Source organism: Parasteatoda tepidariorum, chromosome 6, assembly GCF_982258835.1.
Source record: "Parasteatoda tepidariorum strain Cologne lab strain chromosome 6, Ptep-v5.0, whole genome shotgun sequence".
NCBI classification, from domain to species: domain Eukaryota; kingdom Metazoa; phylum Arthropoda; class Arachnida; order Araneae; family Theridiidae; genus Parasteatoda; species Parasteatoda tepidariorum.
In genome coordinates, this window is record NC_141760.1 from 105,004,666 (window position 1) to 105,024,899 (window position 20,234).

A 20,234-nucleotide genomic window follows, 5' to 3' on the forward strand; every position below is an offset into this window, starting at 1 on the left:
CAAAGGGTTAAAGCTAAAATTGTGAAATCAACTTATTGCACGTTTACACTCCCAAAAATAATACTTTTCATCCGTAATGTGGTTTTGGGAATATAAAATCAATACAGAAAACTTTTGAATGCATAGGAAAGATCAACCGCAAAAGTTACATGAAATAATTATTTGATTATCCACATCAGATCGTCCAGAGATTTAATCAAATGAGCATTTTGCACTTAAAAGAAATCATCACATTCTTGCTTGAAAACAAAACCTTTACTTTAGTTGCACGCCTGCACGCTGTAAAAGATGTTCTGCTGTTTTGTTTTATGTCGGCTTGGCAATGATATTATTCGCCAATGATACGGTAATATATCAGCTATTTCTCAACTTGAAAACAAAACTTAATTACCTTTTCTTTACATGTTCACCGCTACACTATTATAAAAGATGTTCTGCTCTTCGGGTCGTTCTGCTGTAGGGTTGCATTTTTTTTATGTTGGCTTGGCGATGATTTTATTTGCCAATAATACAGTAATATAGCAGCTATTTCTCAACTCATTAGTTATAATTGTAATAGAATGGGATAGGTGTTTGGTGTTCATTATTATAGTCAAAAGGAGTTAGAGATGCTTCGTCTGTGAGAATATATTATTCGGACAAGAATTTTTCTGGAGCAAAAACAGAAATGGAAGGTGCAACTTCTGAATGAAGAGCAGGTCTGTTTCTCTGCAAAGTTCACTTACTGCAAATTGTGCAAACAATCTGCTGCAGTGTGGATAGGTGACGGAACGTAAACAATAACAAGTTTCCTAGAACCCGAAAAAAATTAGAAAACTTGCGGTGTATCCCTCTTTTTATGACACGCTCACGAGGCTATCTTTGAACAGGCTTAAAATTCCAGGAAGTCAGTATTTCGATTTGTGTTTAAGTTTACGCGTAAAATTTTTCTGTTTACAAGAAGCTTTCTGCGATTTATTAGTTCTAAAAGGTCATAAATCTTAAATAAAATTAGAAAAATTAATATCAGTACATAAATAAAACGTAAAGTTTGCCATGTTTTGTGCGTTATACCTTATTTAGCTCTGTTTGTGTAAAATATCGCTATCTGTTATTTTTCTAGTAGCATCACACCATGCTTAAAGATTTTTTCACATTTGTTTTATGCTAAAATGAAACGGATTAAGCTATAATAAAAGAACGTATTATATTGTATATACTACAAATGTATCAATATTGGCTGGTGCACTTTTTCAAACTTTGGCGTAAAAATAAATTGAAATTATTAACTTCGAAGTCTCAAGACGAATATTAACACCTAGCGCCACCTGTGTTTAGATTTACATGATCTACCATCCCTTTCGAACTCCCACCTTACAATACCGATTTTGCTACGGTGACTTTCACCTGTTCTGGCATCTTACAGACAAAGACTTGCAGTCAGCTTGGACTTGCTGGTTCTAATTACCAAGTGTAACGCTTCTTTCACTCCTTTTGACTACGATACTGGACAACAGATACTTGTCCTAAGGTACGATAAGTATTGCAATTTTAGACATTTTTTTTATTTTGAGTAGTGTCTGAAATATTGCTGAATCCTTTGCAATAAACCTTTTCAGGTACTTACGTACTGTTTCTTTGTACGAGTAATTTGAAATAAAAATTACCATTACTTTTGATTCAGCGATTGAAATAAATTACCTGGTTTAATATTATCCCACAGGATCCTGATGTATTTATCTCTGTCAGATCTGTTCTGTTCGTGGTAGAATCCTACGGCATGTCCGAGCTCGTGGACAATTACTCCTTCCCATCCACAGAAGAGTCCTAAGGATAGAGGTTGAGCACCGCCTGTTTTTCCAACATTTGAGTAGCATCTTTAAGACAAAATAATGAATTTTCAATGAGTAAACCATTCTACATTTTGTTACCTATTAGATATGTTGCGGTGATTGACCAAAATGGGTGGATGCTGTCATCCACCGGTGAATGTTGACATTCACATAGTCGCTTTGGTAAATGTTCGAAATATATACTAGGTCTAGATTAGTGTACCCGGTCTAGTTTAGTGTCACTGCCCGGTAAACCCTATATCAATGTTTTTTTAAGGTCAGGTGCCACTGCCTAGTATCCATTTAACCGGCACTCGGCACTGATGTTTCTCCCAATCTATTCTCATCAGATATTAAAATATCGAATAAATATAATAATATCAACGAATAAATTGATATCAAATCGGATATAACAAATATTTCGGACATTCACCAAAGCGACTATTCGATTGTTGACATTCACCGGTGAAAGTCGACAGTCTCTTGATTTCGATCATTCACGGTAACAGTTATCTATATTATATAAAACGCTAATACGTATGTATCAATAAAACCGATGATATTTCTTTTATCGCGTTGGCAACAGTTTTCATTTTTAATTGATAGTCTTCGGCGCGCAAGAGCAAGTGAGCATCATATGGCTAATCTATATTATATAAAATGCTAATACGTTTTAATTGATAGGCTTCGGTGCGCAAGAGCACGTAGTGAGCATCATATGTCTAATCGGGTGAATTCTCACCGAATTATCAAAAAAGTTCTCACAAAATTATTTCATTTCTCATACACATATACACACATTTCTCAACAACTGAAATTTAGAATAGTGTGATTAAGAAATATATGTGAACTGTTTGCAATTTCGAATTAATATTGAAATGTACAGGTTTAGAATTTTCTAAAGTGAAAAGTTTTCGAAACTTCAGTGTTCAAAAAAGTATACAAAAGCTAGACGTTAAGAACGTATCCAATGAGCGAGCAAAGCGAGCATCGGATTGCGAAGCAATCCGAAACAAAACTGCGAAAGCAGTTCCGGGGGTTGGCGAGCGCCAGCGAGAAGGGGGCGAAGCCTGCCTCCTAGTATTTCATTAATACATCTAATGAATCCATGTTAATTGATGATTGAATATTTAAACAAAATAATTTTTTTCTTTTGGACAAATATATTACTGTGCCCGACCAGATAAACGAAAAAGATTTTATTATTTGCTGCTGTTTGCAAGTGCATACTGATATTCGTAAAATTTAAAAAAAGATATATGCATACTTTAAAATTATTTCTGTTAAATTTATGTCAAAAAACATAAAAATTGTGTCGGAGTAATTTGAGAGATGAAATTTATCAATTTATGTTAAGAGGTCCAAGATTGTACTGTAGTAACTTCGCTGCAACATACGTAAGTAAACATATTGGGTGCTGCGTGAAAGTGTTAAATCAGTTAATTTGAGAGATTTAGCATACCACATGTTTGCGCACGTACGTTGTTAAATTAGGAGAGCGAGCAAATTATGAAGAATTCACTGTAAGAGGGCTTTTCAAACTTTGGAGGGTATGTTAAGATGTCTAATCTCTCTAGTAATTAAATACATTCAATTTGCAATTCTTAAACCGCAGTCCAAAATAGTACCCATTGAATGGAATAAAAAATAATTACTGATAATTGCTCTTTAAAGAACTGAAAGGAAACAAAAATCTGGAAAAAATAGTTAATAAATATTCACTAAATTAGATGGAAGTGGCTATTTTAGATAAAATAAGATTTTTAAGTTTCTTTTAGTTCAATATTTTGAACTCCATGTTTTTTATTTAAAGTGAATTACTTAAACATAGGTTCAAAAGATCATGCAGGCTAAGGTTCCATAATTTTGGGATCACCGGCAAGATGGTGACATTAAGGTAAGCACATCGCGTATCTTCCGCCTTTACTTTTCATGCAAGCAAATATTTTTAATTGCTTGCAATAATAAAAATCAATCTAATACTGAATAATTAAAAAACAATTTATTAAAATATCGCTTGAAAAAATTACGTAACTTGTAACTATGTAAGAAACTAGATAAAACTTCGAGTGTTATAAATTTCACTTTTTCTTTGTGTAAAGTGAAAAATATTTAACTTTCATAGCTTTGCAAATTCAGATTGGAAGTAAAAATTTATAAATTTAAGGTAGTAACGCAAGATAAAATTTGCATTTTCGCTTAATTGAGAATGAAATCTTGCTTAAAAATAAATTTAAATAGAATAAATTAGAAAAAAAAGAAGAAAAAAAAACAAGCCATCAAATTAAGGAAACAAAATTAAGCAATTAATTTACATTATTTATGTAAGGAGAATATTTGCAAACCTATTTCTTATCATTACTTTATGAGATTTCTGAAATACTGAAAAAAAAGAAATATGAAGTTCACAAACTTTTAATGAATATTTCAGCACCGTGGGGTAAAATAAACCGAGAATCATATACATCTACACGAATCATTGATTTAGCAGATTTATTAATATTTTTCGGTATTTAGTTTCGTCCGAATTTTTTCTCTTTCAGTTGTTAGAAAAATCAGCTTACTTTAATTACGAATGACTAAAAAACTCTTGCAAATTAAAATAATTTCTTCAAATGTGTGTACTCCAACCTTTTTTTTAATCTTACCAGCGGCACTTCGCCACGAAAGATACCGGAAGTGTTATTAATTTTATTTTAATTTTATAACCGTCGTTGAACAGCTGACCCAATTATTTGGGTTTACGACTACCAATGTTGAACTCCCTAGCCTTGTAATTTTGAACCCAGCCCAGAAGACTAGGGAACTCCTGACTTTTTGATGAAACTCGCATTCGTGTTACATGGCGAGGAAAACCACGAAAACTTCCCACGGTTACCTTAATGGCAAGGAGACTCTAACCCATGATCCGTCTACCACTGAGGATATTTTACGTCAAGACAGTGGTCGGTGCGAGCCGGATGCGGAGTTCGTATCTACCAGCCATCGCTGGGATACGAACCTGGTTCACCTCATTGGAAGGTGAACGCTCTATCCCCTGAGCCATTACGGCTCAGAGTTACTCATTTAACGTTATCCGGTATGCTTCTGCTAATATGAGTCACGAAATCAGCATTAGAAACGCCACACATACCCGATCATAAAAAGGAGCCACATTCACATAGCGCAATACAAATATAGAGAGAGCCCTTAGCGGATTCGAACCCGTGAACCACAGTCAGACACAGCCTGAAAGCAGCCACTAGGACATCTGCCTGGCATTCGACCACTGCCGGTCGATTAAATTTATACTGTATTTGCTGATCAACCAACTCACCCTTGACCTGGGAATATTCGAATATAATCTTTCTCATTGGTTCTCGGCACAAATCGAATGCAGGTATTCTTTGTGTAAGCATCGAAAGCCTTTTGTAAGACCCAAGGAACTAAAAAGAGATAATAAATAAATAATTATATTAAATATTATATTATATAATAATTATACGAATTTTTTTAAAATTACTATTAATAGTAATAAATATTTTTAGTTATAATAATTATAAGAATCAAAGTATTATAATTGTATTTATAAATGTATTAATAAAATGGTAATTATTAATCGATTATAATTCCTTAATTTAAATGAAGTAGTGCTTGGAAAAAGTGTACACCCTAGATAATTTTTGATCTAATGATGGAATATTGCGTATTAGGATTTAATGGCTAGAAAGCCTCTTCTTAAATATGCAAATTATTTACAACAGACTATATTTTAAGTTAGGAAATCAGACACAGAAATGTATTTTATCTGAATAAACATAATCCTTTTCATCTGAATTTTATCTGAATAAACAGAATTCTTCAAGAATTTGAATTCTTGACCCGGAAAACATATGGGGAACTGCAATTTGAAAAATGAGATTCTAATAGTTTAGGCACGAGAGCGATTGAAAACTTGGACCCCTTAATGCTTAATTCATTTTTTTTTGCGTATTTTTCTATATCTCGTGAAGTTGTTAAGCGAAAACAAGAACAACTCCCATCGTGGTCCCAAAACTTATGAAATTTCTCTTCACACGTTGGCAGCGAAGAGCTGTTCACATAATCAACTAAAGTGTGCTCTAATTTTGTTTTGATTATTGTTAGGGCTACGTAAACTTTTTTTAGTTATTTTTAGTTAGTTTTTATAATATTTAATATTTCACTGAAACTTTTTAAGGAATCTGCAGAAGAAGAGAGCGGAGATCGGTCAGAAATACTGTAGAAAAAGTTAATTATTCGGGCTTTTTTAAATGACATTCTTAAGTTCTTTCACTGCTCTGCTTCCTAACTGAGTTGGAGAATTTAAGTGTTTAGGGAAATCTCATGAATTTTTAAGATAGCCCACTTTTATGATATTTATGTTGAATGATGTTGCCATTCGGCTTAAGAGGTTTCGGCTCGGAGGTTTACGAGGTTTTCCTCTCCATGTAACTCAAATGAGGAGTTGGTTCCATCAAAAAATCCTCCACGTCGCCAAATTTCTCCCAATACTTGATCCAGGAGTTTCCTTGTCTTCTGGTTTGGGTCAAAATTAAAAAGGCTGCGGCGTTGAACAGTAGGAGCCGTAAACTAAAAATTGGGTCGGCTGTTCAACGACGATTATTAAATATAAAATTATAAGCTAATACAATATTTATTAAATTTATAAAAGCTATAAATATATTGTAAGTTTAACCTATTTATATTCATCCGATGCCGATAATTCGAATTTACTAAAAGCATTAAACAATTTTATTTAAAATATCTTAAAAGAATCACCAAATTCTTTTTTTTCTTCATGAAACTTATAAACATGAAAACTATCTACATGAATTCAAATGTTTTAATAGAAATATTGACTGTCTAATTTTTAAATGTTTTTCATGTTATTTTAAATGGTTTAAAACTTTTTTAAGTCGATTAGTAGATCGAAACATCTAAATAACGTTACTTACTAACAGTGGCATTCAGTCCAGGATCTGTAACGTAAGGTATAACACCACCCGACCACAACATTGAGTCGGTTGGAACAGCATTTCGGTCCTAAAATTAATTTAATTAAAATTCTAAGATTAAAATTTTAAACAAAATATGAAATGCCTGAAAGTAGGACTCAGTGAATATTTAATATTTAGAACACATATTTTTTATCACAACTACAATATATATATATATATATATATATATATATATATATATATATATATATATATATATATATATATATATATCAGGCGAATCACTAGCAAAATAAACCTTTATGTTCACTAAAATGACCTCCATGCTTTTCGTTTAAAAATAAAAAATATATAATTTTTTTTCCTTCTTAGTTCCTTTAAAAAACGTGGCTCTTAAAAACTTTTTATTTATTTTATCATTTTTCTATACAACATAAAATATAACAGGATAATGATGTAACAGGATAATGATGTAACAGGATAATGATATAACAGGATAATGATACAACAAGATAATGATACAACAAGATAATATAACAAGATAGGGTTGACATGAAGAGATACTTGTTTAAAACCACTTTTTTCGGTGCATTCTTATTAGCCAGAAAAATGATACGAAGTTCAGTAAAGTGTGTAACTCGATCCTGATTGGTAGTTGAAACACGGCATATCCTTACGTTAGCAACTGTTCCTTCCATTCTATTTTGAGTAAGCCAAGGCAGTCAAGTATGAATTCTCTTAAGTGAAACTTTCAAAATTCTTTCACAAAGATTCTTTCTCAAACATTTTAATTATTTCATTATATATTTACACAGAGACTAATTATGCATCGAAGATGCCAGCTACACAAAACAAAAATATACCATAGTTACAATAAAATACATAAACAAATAATGAATCTTAGTTAAGTAAGAAGAGTAGACAGGAAAGAATTATATTTCAACTCATTCGATGTGCGATACTGCTTTGTATTTAATTAACTTATAGTTAATTAACATTCTAACTTACGTAGAAAAACTTAGTTCAACTTTAATACGTCACTTTGCTGATAAAGATAAGATAGCTCCGACATCATAGGTCACATGTGTGGGTATGGGAGGTCTTCTTCTTGAAGTGCAATCGAATAATCGAATTTTTAAAAATTGTATTTACCTGTAAATTTCGTTCCTTACATCATGCATAGCTGTATTTTTATTCTATTGTATTCTGATTATGGAGACATTTAATACACATTTGAATTATCTTTCATGATTTTTTAACTTTCAAATTGCAAATTGGTGAAAATGGAACATTGGCGTTCCTTTTATAAGTATATAGATATTTTATTTTGACATTCTAACTACAAGTAAAAATGTACTCCGGTATTCTTTAATTACAAAAAGAAGTCAACTAGTTGCTAAAAAAAACCTGTTGGATTATCGGAATTATATATATATACTAAAGAATAAAATCCAAAAAAACGTAGATTGAAAAATTGTTTTTTTCCATTCATATTCAACCATTTATCAATAATTTATTTTATGAATAAAAGAAGCTTCAATGATGCTTCTGCAATTAACAGTCTAAGTAACTACAAATGAGTACAAATTTGAAAAAAATGATAGCTCTTAAGTGAGCAGTGTTTTAAAATTTTTACCTTTACCGCTAAAAAAGACACAGGTGCTTATGCTGTATTTCATAACTATAATTTATTTAAATGCTAATTATAATATTTTAAACTTATTTTACCGAAATTAGCACAAATAAATGAAAAAAGTATGAAAAATATGTTAAATAAAAATTCATCGTCAAAAGGTTATATTAAATTTTAACTCATTGTGTTTTTTGAAACATATTAGTTATACTTAGTTACATTACAAAATGAAGTTACAATCATGAAAAACTGAGAGGAGGTGGGTGGAGAAAAATATATTATATGATTAAAAAACAATAGATTTAGTCTCCATTTCACAATAATTATTTTGCAGTAAATTAGCTAAATTTACTTTTATTGTAAATTTTATGCAAAACCATACCCGTCAACTTTTACGAATTTTGCGTAAAATTTTATATTTAAAGTGGTTGTAAAATGTATGCTTTCTATACAGGGTGTCTCAGTTAAGCGTTTCAGAACTTCTAAGAGGGGTAGGGGGCATCCTGACGACTCGAAATCATATAGCAATGTGGGATCGGAAATGCTTTCCTGAAGCGGTGACGTACACAGAAGCACCATAAAGAAAAGAGACCGTAAGTGAAAAATCGCTATAATAATACATTGAAAAAATTATATGGTACATGGGCCAAAGCAAGTGTTCGAAGTTTCTGCCACCGGCTACAATGTAAGACATGATAGATCGGGTGACCGAGAAGGCCATATATTTTTTTCAATGTATTATTATACCCTAAGTTAACCTCGATTGTTTCTTATAAAGAAGGTTGTTTTCCAAGGTTTTGGATTAGGGTAATGCGCGTAGAATAGAGCAGATTGTCACAAATCTCGTTTTGAGATTAAAAGGTTTACACATAAACAGCAAAACAAACCTTTTTAGGTTTGCATTAAAAGTTTTTTGCAGACTGGATCTGGGATGGTAGTCTCTTTAAGCTTTTTCAGAACAACATGTATGTTTCTGCCTGAAATCGTAATTCAATTTCCATTTTACTACCACTCGGAAAAATCATCTTCGAAAAGTTGGCAGGTATGTGAAACTGTGTCTTGTCAACATACTTAATTGAAATTAATTATTCCAAAATCAAGAACTTAAAACTGCAAATAAATTTTTTGCGTTATTGTTAAATTCAATTTTTGGCGAAAAACGACCAACACGATTTTATAGCAACCAAAACGTTAATAAGAATTTTCAGATTTTGAACTTAAATTTCATGCAAATAAAAAAATAATTTCGAAGAATATTCATATTTTTAAATTTTAAGTTTAGATCAGCTTCATAACCTTTTTTTTTAAATAAAAAAATTATTCGTTAATTTCAGAAAAGAAATTTGAATTCGAATACCGTGTTTTCAAACCCGGACATATCCCCTCCAAGAAGATCTGGATTTTCCATCGGAATGTATTCGTCATCGCCAATGTTGTCTAGGTCATCTGAAAGTAAAGACAAAAGGGTAAACATACATAGAATGCATACATAGAAGGTGCATGCCATATACCAAGTTCATCATTCTAAATTCATATCATGTATTGAAAATGCATAATTAGAATATTATAATAAAGTAAAAAAATTTACTTAGAAAGTATAATATTTTAATATTTATTATAATGCTTAAAAGATTACTACAAATTAGACAAATTAAAACACATCTCTATTATTAATAGATAACGAAATTATTGAAAAATAAGCCTGTTGTAATTTGTGACACGTTCCTAATGAGCAACTTGTTTAACCGTTTGCTACAAGTTTTGAATAAAATCAAAGTTGTTGTTACTCTTGGTAAATTGTCATCTTTAAGCAACTAGTATGTTTAAAAATCTTCCCCTTCTATCAACAAATAAAATTGAGTTAAATACTTTTACAATTTTATTTTCAGAAAATGAAAAAAATTAACTTTTAAGTGGTCAAATTTTCTTTTTCTAATCCAGATATTCAATCGATGCTTCAAATGCAAAGTTTTACTATGATTATTATGTTCCTAGAAATTTTCCCAAGATGAAACACTTGCCTCTATGTCATATAAGTCAAATTTTTATTTCTTGCAAATAGCCTTGCGGGATAGCCTGATTGGTAGGGCACTGGGCCCATGTTCAAGAGGTTGTGAATACGATCCTCTCCGGCCGAAGACTCCCCGTGTAGTAAATGGTGACTGATGCACGTTAAATCTGTCGAGTCCTCCATGTTCCCATAACAAATCATACCTCTGCGGGTACTGATCTAGGAGTGTCCTTACCTTCTGGATTGGTTCAAAATTACAAGGCTACGGAGTTGAACAATTAGTTGTCGTAAACCTCAAAAATGGGTCGGGGGTTCAACGACGGTTGTAAAATATAAAGCAAATTGTCAAGTTTAAAAACAAGCTCATAAATTTTTTTATTGCCAAGCATATTCGAGACTAATTAGTCTTTAAATATTGTAAACTATGTGTTAAATATTATAAATTTTAATCGTTGAATGTTATGGATGTTAAATATTGCAAATTTCAGCTGTTGTATTATAACAATTAGCAGTTGTAGGAATTCTTTAAATGGAAATGTCGTAAAATTTAAAAATGCGTTCGCAAATTTTTTTCCACCGTTAAACATATTCCAGACTAATAATTCTTTAAATGATGTAAACCTTAAAGCACTGTCTAGCAATTGAATTAAACTGTATGGAAGTAATATTATTTTGTTTAATTTCTTTAGTATCGTCTTTAAAAACATCAATAGTATACTTAAATAATTTTTGTTCTCTTACCTAATGGATGACTGAGGCCGATGCCAAGGCACAAGAAAAAAATTCCCAATAATTGAAAAGCTGCCATTTTGCTGGTGAGTTTAGCAGTGATTGAGAACCTTAAATCTAGTATTTTATACCAGGATAAAGCATTGATAACAATAAAGTAACATGTGTTACATTTCCAATTGTCTTATTTATTCAAAAAAAGTAGGAATAGAATTCTAACTTAAAACAGATAAACATGCATAAAAAATTATTTTTAAGGCAAAGGGTACATAGTCGAAGCATGTTTAAGATTATACAAATGGTGGAAATCTAGATAAGATTTTTTTACCCATATTTAGTGCATTTATGAGCGTTTTAAAATGGCAAATGATAATTTTCAAGGAAAGCTACATCGTTACACCAGACTTCTTGAGAAAATATGAAAAATAATTTATTTAATACTAAGAACTGCGGTAATATAAACAATTATTTTTTACCAAATTAGGAAGTGAAAAGATTTCGTTTCTGATTTTTCCGTAGAAGTACAGTTTAAAATTATTACGTTAAATGCTCATAATTTTGCCCAAACTTTAACATAGTTTTTATTACAGGAAATAAAACACTCCACAAATTTTAGTTGAAATATTTATGCAACTGTTGCAACTTTTGAATTGTTTGTTCTATTGACGCTTATCTTGTCTCTTTCGATTCAGCTGGAAAAATGCTCATGAAACAATGTTTCACTTGCCTAGATAAAAGAACTCTTTGTCATATTAGGGCTATTTCAAAATTAATTATACTTCCATTAGTGATTTTTCATGATTTTAGAAGTTTCGAAATCATTTTTCGACATTGTCTCTAAGAATAATTTGTACACTAACTCAGTTTAATTCATTTTATTTTTTCATAACTGAAATTGAACAGTCTACCCAATTTCTGGATTTACGTTTGCTAATGTTCAACCTCGTATCCTTGTAATTTTGAACGGTAATTACAAGACAAGGGATTTCCTGTATTAAGCATTGGGAGAAATTTGTCTTTGTGGAGGGCATTTTGATGGAACTAACCCGCATTTGCCCTACAGGGCTCAAACGCATCCCTGGTTAGCTCTACAGCAAGGGGATTCTAAGCCATGATCAGCACTGAGAATATTTTAGGTCAGCACTATGGTCGGTGCGAGCTGGGTGCCGAATTCGTATCAACCAGCCATCGCTGGAAATCGTTCCCGGGTTATCTCATTGGAAGGTCCTCTGAATCATCACGCATCTTTAGAGCCAGTGTAAAATATTTATTCACTTACCAAAAGGTCTATTACAGACTGACTCTCATGGAAATAAGAGTAAAAACCTCCAATATTTTAACGATTGCCATTTTGTTATTTCACAGCGTTGATTGAAAAATCTTAATTCGATATTTTATACGATACCAGAACATTGATAATTATGAAAGCAACAGGTGCTAAATTTTAAAGTGTTTACTTATGCAAAGTAATCGAATATAATCATTTGTAAAGGCAGATAAACATTTATCAGCAGGAACTTTTATTCTGAAACAAAAATTTTCCTAGATGAAAAAAAAATTTAAAATAAGTAAACATATAAAATAAATAAACAATCAAAATATTATTTTTATTGTTACTAAAATAGCAATTTTTATTTATCTATAATCTACCTATGAGGTTAATTTTGATCATTTAATTAGTGAAATGAGTGAGTTTTATGAAAAAACCTATTTTTGAAGGTTATTATGCATCTTTCATTGATATCTATGTTACTGTGAATTACCGAAATCGGTGGTTGTTGACTTCTACTGGAGAAAGTAGATATTCTTATAGTCACCTTGGTAATTGTCCGAAATATACTTTAAGTCTAGTTAAGTGCTACTGCCCGGTATACATTTGCCCGGTATTCCCTATATCAATGATTTTTTAAAAGTCAAGTGCCACTGCCCAGTATGCATTTAACAGGTACTCCGAACACTGATGTTTCTCCCAATCTATCTTCAGCAGATATTAAAATATCGTATAAATATAATAATATCAACGAATAAATTAATATCAAATCGGATATAACAAATATTTCGGACATTCACCAAAGCGACAATGTGATTGTCAACCGGTGAAAGTCGAAATTCTCTTGATTCACTGTAACATTCGTGTATCTTAACGCTAAAATTGGTTTAGATGAAAAATGGTGTTAGGAGACACCATTAATGTTTCTATACCTTGCGCTGCCACTATATTTTGGTCCCGCAGTGGACTGATCGTTAAGACACGGTTCTCAGGAGATCACTGAAGTCAAGTATCACTGGCTGCGGTCGTAAGTCTACGTAGGGACCGAGGGTGTGCGGTAGGGGAAAGTGGGGTCAATTGTAAAATTTTTTACTTAACTATTTTTAACTAACAAAAAATCCAATATATTATTAGTATTAATTGACAGACGAGTAAAGTAGACTATCCTCTACTAGAAAAAAAATAAATACCTGATTTTAAATATTGTTATATTAGTTATTAACAATTTTTGACAGTCGTACAGTTGTTACAATTGTCCCCACATACGGGGTCAATTGTAACAGTTCATAAATTCAACTAAAACATAGTTAATTATACATATTATCATAGTTGTGATATATTTTTTTATTGATCAAAATAGTAGTGATATTTCAGGAGTAAAAATAATAATGAGCAGAAACCTAAAGGGTTAAACTTTTAACTTTAAGGGGTTAAAAATTTTAATTTATGCTGTGAAAGGTGACAAATAAAATAATGCACATGCAACATAATATAAATGATATAGGAAACTATTGGTGGTTCTTAAAGAGTTAAGTAATGGTTTGTAAGCATAAAATTATTTATTTTCAGCTGTTACAATCGTCCCTTTACTTATTGTTACAATTGTCCCCAAGACGCCATTTGAGCTTCATTTGTTAAAAACAATGCTAGTTAATTAGCAAAACTAATCTTTTTTTTTATTGAAATGTTAATTAAAGTGTTCACTTACATATTCGGTTACTAATTTTTATTTGTTTAAACAAAATTACTTTGTTACAATATAATATTCTCATACCAAAAAAAGTACTTGCGTGGCGTGAAAATATATTTTGTGATGTAACTCTTTCAAAAGTACATAAAAATGGTTGCCATCAGGGGTGTACATGTAGATTTATTAAATACACCTTGTGCGCCGCCTAGGAACCAAATCTAGAACCCGACACTCGAAATTTTTGCTCTGTTACAATCGTACCCTGTTACAATTGACCCCACTCTCCCCTACTGATCCTCGTTAAACCGTTCTACCATAAAGAGCTCGATTTCGTGTGTTGAACGTCGGGCTACCAAAGCGCGGGTGCAATCTCCTCCACAGAGGATCAAAATTGTGATGGTATGTCCTCAGTGATGGTTCCCAGATCGTCGACAATAGCCCATTGCGCTGTGGGCCAGAAGTCTATGATCTTTGGCCAAAAGTAAAAAATTAATTTTTCAACTAAAATGTGTGTAGACAGTTTTAATATCCCAAATTAAGTATTCATAATCATTCCAAACATTATAATTTACTTTTTGGACAGACGAGAGTACAATTTAATGAAAAATATGTTAAGAAATTGTTTTAAACGTAACTTTTAAATTTTTATTTCAGATATATATATATATATATATATATATATATATATATATATATATATATATATATATATATATATATATATATATATATATATATATATATATATATATATATATATATATATATATATATATATATATATATATATATATATATATATATATATATATATATATATATATATATATATGTAGGAATTTCACCTTACTGTTACATTTTTATCAGAGTAATTAGCGTTAAATAATAATAAAATTTTTCGATTTGTTGGATCAGTTGATACTCTTGACAAACTTATAGTTTATATCTTATCATTTGACATTTTACAATGTTTGAATGACTCTCAAAAATTAGTTCCTAAAAGTTCCAAGAGGTATTTAGCAAAACTCTTTTTTGTTGTCTTCCTTGATGTTTCTTCTTTCGAAAAAACCTGCCCCATTTTGCCCGTATTGCAAAGGTGGACTAAGTATACCGAAAAACAAAAATTATGTTTTTGTTCATGTTTTCATGTTATTTTGTACAGATATTCATATAATCTATTATTATTGTTCTAAATGAAGTTTATTTGTCGTGAAAATTGCATCTTACCATCTGATGGAGTAGAAAATTGGGTGGAATCAACTCTCTCAACGGAATATTCAGATAATATAGAGTCAACAGCTTCTGAAGACGAACAAGACGAAGATTGAATGTCGATAACTTAAACATCAAACTATAATCTCAAAACTTTTTTATTTTTGATAACAAAAACAGTGAAATATTTCATTTTTTATATTATATAATCAACGAAAAAATAATTTATTGATTATGTTGTTTAATTTTTATGACCGAACATTGTTTTACTAATTTTAAGTCATATTTTTATATATTAATAAAAAATTAATATAAAACGTTTTAAACGATTGTTATTATAGATATTACTTCGGAAATATAATTTGTTTTTCATTTTTAATATAAAATTACGAAAATTATTATGTTCTCCATGCTATATTTAATTATTTAAATGCACTATATTATATTTTTAGTTTTGCTCGCCATATTTCAGCCGTCATCTTTTGTGTGAATATTTTTAGTGTATTTCAAAATTTCAACCATGAATTCAATTTACCTGCACATAAAAATCCCTAAATACAAATTTTGAAGCAAATTTTATCGAAATACTAATTATGGCCAAGAAACCTTGGATGCTGGCCCACTGTGCATTGTGCAAGTCTAGTGCGACGTAAATGAACTAAAGCAACAACAGCCACTATAGTTTGCCATCATCCCGGCAACAAAGGGGTCAATTTGCAACATTATCTTTATTAAAATCAAATTAGTCTGCTATCTCAGACAGAAATTATTGCGCTTTGCAATAGCAAATGCATATACATATAGCAAAATTTGCACTATTTAAAAAATAAGTTCCTTTAAAATTATTCTTTAAAACTTCATGTTGTTTAAATTTAATTGAATTTTATACAATAATACTAAAAATGGAATAAATCCCTATACAGTTAAGCCTGCAATCAACTAATAGAATTTTTTTTTTAATTATCATTCTTCGCAGTGCTTTCTTAATGAGATACCCGCAAATGACGTAGTTTGGGTATCTTGATCCTAATTGGTTGTTGAAACATGCCATTTATTTACTTTAGCATCTGCTCTTTCCATTCTATTTCGAGTAAGCCAAGCCGGCTAAGTAACAATTCTCTTAGGTGACTCATTCTATATTATTTCCCAAAGATTCTTTCTAAAAGAATTCAATTCTTTCACTATGTATTTGCAAGACAGTCAGGAAACCATATGGAACATAAACATCTTAATTATGCATCGAAGTTGACAGATACACAAAACAAAAATATATGACAGCTACAATAAAATACATAAACAAATAATAAATCTTTGTTGAGTAAAAAGAAGTAGACAAGAAAGAATTATATTTCAACTAATTCGATGTGCGATACGGCTCTGTATTTAACTAACTTATAGTTAATTAACATTCTAACTTATGTAGAAAAACTTAGTTCAACTTTAATACGTCACTTTGCTGATAAAGATAAGATAGCTCCGACGTCATAGGTCACGTGTGTGGGTGTGGGAGATCTTCTTCTTGAAGTGCAATCAAATTATCGAATTTTTAAAAATTTTATTTACCTGTAAATTTCTTTCCTTACATCATACTTAGCTGTATTTTTTATTCTATTTTATTTTGATTATAGAGACATTTAATACACATTTGAATTATCTTCCATGATTTTTTAACTTTCAAATTGCAAATTGGTGAAAATGGAACATTGGCGTTCCTTTTATAAATATATAGATATTTTATTTAGACTTTCTAATTACAAGTAAAAATGTACTCCGGTATTTTTTAATTACAAAAAGAAGTCAACTAGTTACTAAAAAAACTTGTAGGATTATCGGAATTATATATATATACTAAAGAATAAAATCCAAAAAAGGTTTTTTCTTTCTTGTTCAAACGTTTATCAATGATTGATTTTGTGAATAAAAGAAGCTTCATTTATAAATAATTGTTTCTGTAATTAATAGTCTAAATAACTGCAAATAAGTACAAATTTGAGAAAAATGATCGCTTTTAAGTGAGCCGTGCTTTGAAAATTTTACCTTTAGCGCTGAAAAAGATACAGGTGTTTATGCTGTATTTCATAACCACAAATTAATAAAATGCTAAATATTATATCTTAAACTTATTTTACCTAAATTAACACAAAATAATGAAAAAAGTGTGAAAAATAAGTTTAATAAAAATTCAGAGTGAAAAGGTTATACTGTTCATATTTAACTCATTTTGTTTTTTAAAATGTATTAATTATACTTAGCTACATTACAAAAGGAGCTTACAATCATGAAAAACTGAGAGGAGGTGGGTGGAGAAAGACAGATTATATGATTAAAAAACAATAGATTTAGTCTCCATTTCACAATAATTATTTTGCAGTAAATGTACTTTTATTGTAAATTTTATGTAAAACCATATCTGTCAACTTTTACGAATTTTGCTTAAATTTTTTTATTTAAAGTGACTGTAAAATGTATGCTTTCTATATATTCCTTGCATTTATAAACTTAATTTGACCACTAATTTTTAAAAAAAATAAAGTATGTATTGCAATATGTGATATGCCCAGAAAGCATATAACCTTACGGCAACCTTTAGTCAAGAGTTACGTTAGTTAACACTTAAGAAGAGAAACTTAGCTCAACTTTAAAACGTCATTGTGTTGATAAAGAATAACTGGCACTGACGTCATAGGGCAGATGTGTGGGTATGAGAGGTCTTCTTCTTCTTGAAGTGCAAATAACCAATTAATTCTTATTAAGTCCAGATATGATTAAAAATAAGTCTCAAAAATTTTTTTGCCCATTTGTTTGTTTGCTTTTTAAAAATGAAAATAAAACTTTGATGAATAAATAATCTGCATTTGCTGTTATGAGATACCTGCATTGTTGGCTGCCGTTCTGCAACCGAGAGTAACACAATATTCATAGATAAAATACACATAATGGTCTATAAAGATATTTTTCCGAAACAATAACAAGTAAGTTAACATAGGATTCTTACGAGTATATACGCTAATTCTTAAAATAAAATCAGTTTGTGAAGATAGCATAGAGAAAAAACTTGAACTAGGCTAAGCAAAACGAATTCGAACTAGGCTTAGCAGCGGATAGAAATTATAGGTACATTATAAAAATATTAAATCTAGTTGACTTAGATAAAAATATACTAATTCATAGGACATAGCCAAAAACACTTTAATAGGGTAAATTTTTGTTTCCATTGATGTTATAGCAGCCTGAAAAACAATCGATTATTTTATGCTAACTCGTGATCGCTGGTAAACATTCCACAAGCGATATAGAAAGAGCCGTAGGGGATCAGGGAACAGAGCATTTGCCCTACAATATAGTGAGTTGGTTTTCGAATTCCAGTTATGACTGGTCGCTATGAATACCGTACCCGGCTAGCACAGACCCCAGTGATGAAGAAAAATATTCTCAGTTTTATTCAGATCTTGGGTTGGAGTCCCCCTGCTATCAGGCTTACCGTGGGAGGTTTTTGTGATTTTCCTCTCCATGTAACGCAAATGCGGGTTAGTTCCATCAAAAAGTTTTCCACGAACGCATATTTCACCGAACATTTGATCCAGGAGTTACCTTGTCTTCTGGATTGGGTTCGAAATTGCAAGGCTATGGAGATGATCATTAATAGTCGCAGACCCAAACAATTTTGTCGGCTGTTCAACGACGGCTATAAAATAAAATAAAATGATATAAAAAGTGCGCCAACGTAGTTGTTATTGAAAGTGAAAATACTTAACGTATGGTGTGAATGCGTGTGACGTGGTGTAAATAATTTCCCTCATAAATGTTTCAGAGTCTTATACACTCTGTAAACTGTATACGATAGCTCAATTTGGTGGCAAATTTGAAAAAAAAAGTGCTCTGTCGCACAAATTCGTAAGCTACAGTTTTTACCCTGTACTCTCAGTAATTCTTAAATTGATAATTAAAAATCTATTTTACGAGTGCAAATTTTATTACATAAATTAAATATTTAAGCATTATGAAAAATATATTTGTCTAACACTATTTCATCTAGAAGCATTAAACAATTCGACCTATTACATGATCAAAATCCTTAACTATAAGTATTTGATGAACAACTAATTTTATAAACTATAACAGCATAAATAATCATAACTATCTATCTGAATATTGAGTTAATTCAATGGCTTATTCAAAAAAAACTCTTTTAACTGTTGTACTTTCCTTTACCTAAAAATGAAAATATTCTCTTGCTTTGTAATGGAAGTAAGGTCGACATGTTTTGTTCGGCATGTTCAGGTCGACATGTAACATAAATAATAATAACTATCTACATGAATATTTAGTTAATACAATGGCTTATTCAAAGAGCAAAGTCGACATGTTTCGAGCTCTTAAATTATGGTGCTCTTTGTCCGGAAACAAGAATGATGAAATGAAAGCCTGTAAATAAATAAGAAACACGAAATAAAACCGTTACTAATGAAAAATTAAAGATAAAAATTACGAGGGGTAAACAGTAGGGTGTTAATTTTTATAAATAATTAATAAGTTAATTATTGTAACTAATTATTTGCTAAATATACTTTATAATGTGACATTTGTAAAATGTAATATTATGCATTATAAACAAGTTTCAAGTAAATTTTTGACATTTAAATATTTATTTTATTTCATTTCCATAATTCTAAATGCAAGTATAGAATTGACGCTATAAATCAGCGGTGCGTGGCTCAATTCAAATCTCAGACTCGTCAACAAAGTTACAACGATGCATCAGTGAGATGCATAGTTTTTAAGTAGACAAAAAAAAAAATATAAAGTTAGGAAAAAAATTAATCGAATCGCAATTAAATTTATAAAAAAAAATCATAGCTTTTTCACCATTTGAAAAACAATTAATAACATCATTTTTTAAACACTAAAAAACCGCGAAAT

General features: G+C 30.5%; 1 protein-coding gene across 1 annotated transcript in view; it reads right to left on the minus strand.

The window, feature by feature from the left end:
* The window catches only part of LOC139424819 (astacin-like metalloprotease toxin 5), a 15,246-nt gene extending 3,959 nt beyond the window's left edge, over positions 1-11,287 (minus strand). The window contains exons 1-5 of the mRNA XM_087166331.1: positions 11,155-11,287; positions 9,760-9,848; positions 6,767-6,854; positions 5,128-5,236; positions 1,681-1,856 (exon numbers count right to left, since the gene is read on the minus strand). Coding sequence (XP_087022457.1) covers positions 1,681-1,856; positions 5,128-5,236; positions 6,767-6,854; positions 9,760-9,848; positions 11,155-11,221 — 529 coding nt within the window. The 5' untranslated portion in view covers positions 11,222-11,287. The remainder of the gene's footprint in view (positions 1-1,680; positions 1,857-5,127; positions 5,237-6,766; positions 6,855-9,759; positions 9,849-11,154) is intronic.
* Positions 11,288-20,234: the final 8,947 nt, after the last annotated feature.